The 1,810-nt window shown below is 31.5% G+C and overlaps 1 protein-coding gene across 1 annotated transcript in view; it reads right to left on the bottom strand.

Annotated features, from left to right (window-relative positions):
- The window catches only part of HFM1 (HFM1, ATP-dependent DNA helicase homolog (S. cerevisiae)), a 123,456-nt gene that overhangs the window by 89,882 nt on the left and 31,764 nt on the right, over nucleotides 1-1,810 (bottom strand). Inside the window, 2 exon segments of the mRNA XM_012661019.1 lie at nucleotides 245-339; nucleotides 1,241-1,386. Coding sequence (XP_012516473.1) covers nucleotides 245-339; nucleotides 1,241-1,386 — 241 coding nt within the window.

Genomic DNA, 1,810 nt, shown 5'->3' with positions numbered 1-1,810 from the left:
ATAAGGCCATATTACAAATTAGGTCTTGTTATAAACAAGGATACACCACTAAATAAAACTATTATCTTCTTAAAAAGAACTATGAAATTCCCTAAAAAGATACAAAATTTCTAGTTAAATTGTTGAAAACTTTTAAGAAAATGGTCTTTAAAAATCTCCAAACCAAAGTTCTTTTTAATATGTTAAAAGGAAAAATATTGGCTATATTAGCATTATTATATTTTTGGAATATTTTCTGTATTACCTGCTTTCTACAGTGTCACTACAAGCTAACATTTGAATGTACTTCTCTTTTGTACTTAATCGAGTCATAATAACTGCAGTTGCTGTAGTGTCAAACTGGGAAAAAAAAACCAGAGAAATTTAGTAAAGAGCACATCTTGGTACCAGTTGTCTTCAATAACTCGAGACTTTCATTTTATATTAAACAGTCCCCTGGCTTTAAATAACAGTTCAAAAGGCCTTAAAAAAGTTTCTGAATTTGAATTTTAATTGAAAGTTTAATTTAAAAACCTTCCAAGAGTATAGCTGTAATACTACCTCGGTTTCAATGTAACATAATTTTGGCAAATGTTAAAATCAAAACAAACTTTGGTAACTGCATAAGAACTGTAAGATTTGGGTAGTTTACATACAATCTGATTTATTCTATAAAATTATAAATTTGTATAACATAACATTTTGATGCTCTTTGAAAAGATATTCTTCTTGAATCTTCCTTAGTACCTGTAAATAGAATGACTTCATTCAAGCATTTGTCAGAGGAGTATGTTTTGAAATATATGTGGGCTGGCTTTTAATTGTCACAATACCTGGGAACCACTATTGGTATTTAGTTCTAGGACCTAGGGATGCTATTAATACATGTTCTGTAATGCACATGGCAGTCATACACAATGAAAAACTGCCCCATCCAAAATGACAAGAGCTTCCCCATTCAGAATAAAAAACAAAACAAAATAAAAAAACTCAAAACCAAAAAGACCTTTAATAGCATACCCATTCATAATAAACCCATCCCCTCAGCAGCAAATGAGAGCATAGAGGGCACGGAGGAAGTATGCCTCAGTTGGTGTCTTGTTTTAGTTTTATTCCTCCATTAAGGTAGATTTTCTGTGTTATATTACTTTTAAAGCCAATCTAATTAAGAAATGCTAATCAAAAAAATATACAAAAATGATTTTTTGGTTTTACCATGTCTTTAAAATAAGTTACAAAAAGCAAAGCTACTAACACTTACTTGAGGTCGACCAGCTCTACCAATCATCTGTAGAATATCTGCTTCACTGTACTCTTCAAACATTCCTCCAGCGTAATGCATTGTAGATTTGATAACTACTAGGTGAGCAGGCAAATTTACTCCCATAGCTAAAGTACTGGTAGTAACTGCATCAGAATAAGGCATAGTAATTTCAAGTCATATCACTTTATTGCTTTGGGAAGACATTTTCTTATAAAAGACATATTTTTACAAATGCCATAAAAATTCATACATAAGAAATTTAGAAAAGAAGGAAGAAGAAAGAATATTATAATCTAAAATAACAAACTTTAAAATCAAAAACCTATTAAATTCTTGTTTTTCAAATTGCACTATGTTCAACAACATGAAAAAGAACTGAAAATGTGCCAAAGAATCTACTGTAGCATGTACATGCATGAGTAATTACACAATTTTAGATTCTTTTTTTTTTTTTTTTTGAGACAGAGTCTCACTCTTTTGCCCGGGCTAGAGTGCCATGGCGTCAGCCTAGCTCAAGCAACCTCAAACTCCTGGGCTCAAGTGATCCTTCTGCCTCAGCCTTCTGAG

This window comes from Propithecus coquereli, unplaced genomic scaffold (genome assembly GCF_000956105.1).
Source record: "Propithecus coquereli isolate 6110/MARCELLA unplaced genomic scaffold, Pcoq_1.0 Scaffold7, whole genome shotgun sequence".
Taxonomy (NCBI): domain Eukaryota; kingdom Metazoa; phylum Chordata; class Mammalia; order Primates; family Indriidae; genus Propithecus; species Propithecus coquereli.
Note: the sequence above shows the minus strand (reverse complement) of the source record. Positions and strands in the feature narration are given on the sequence as shown.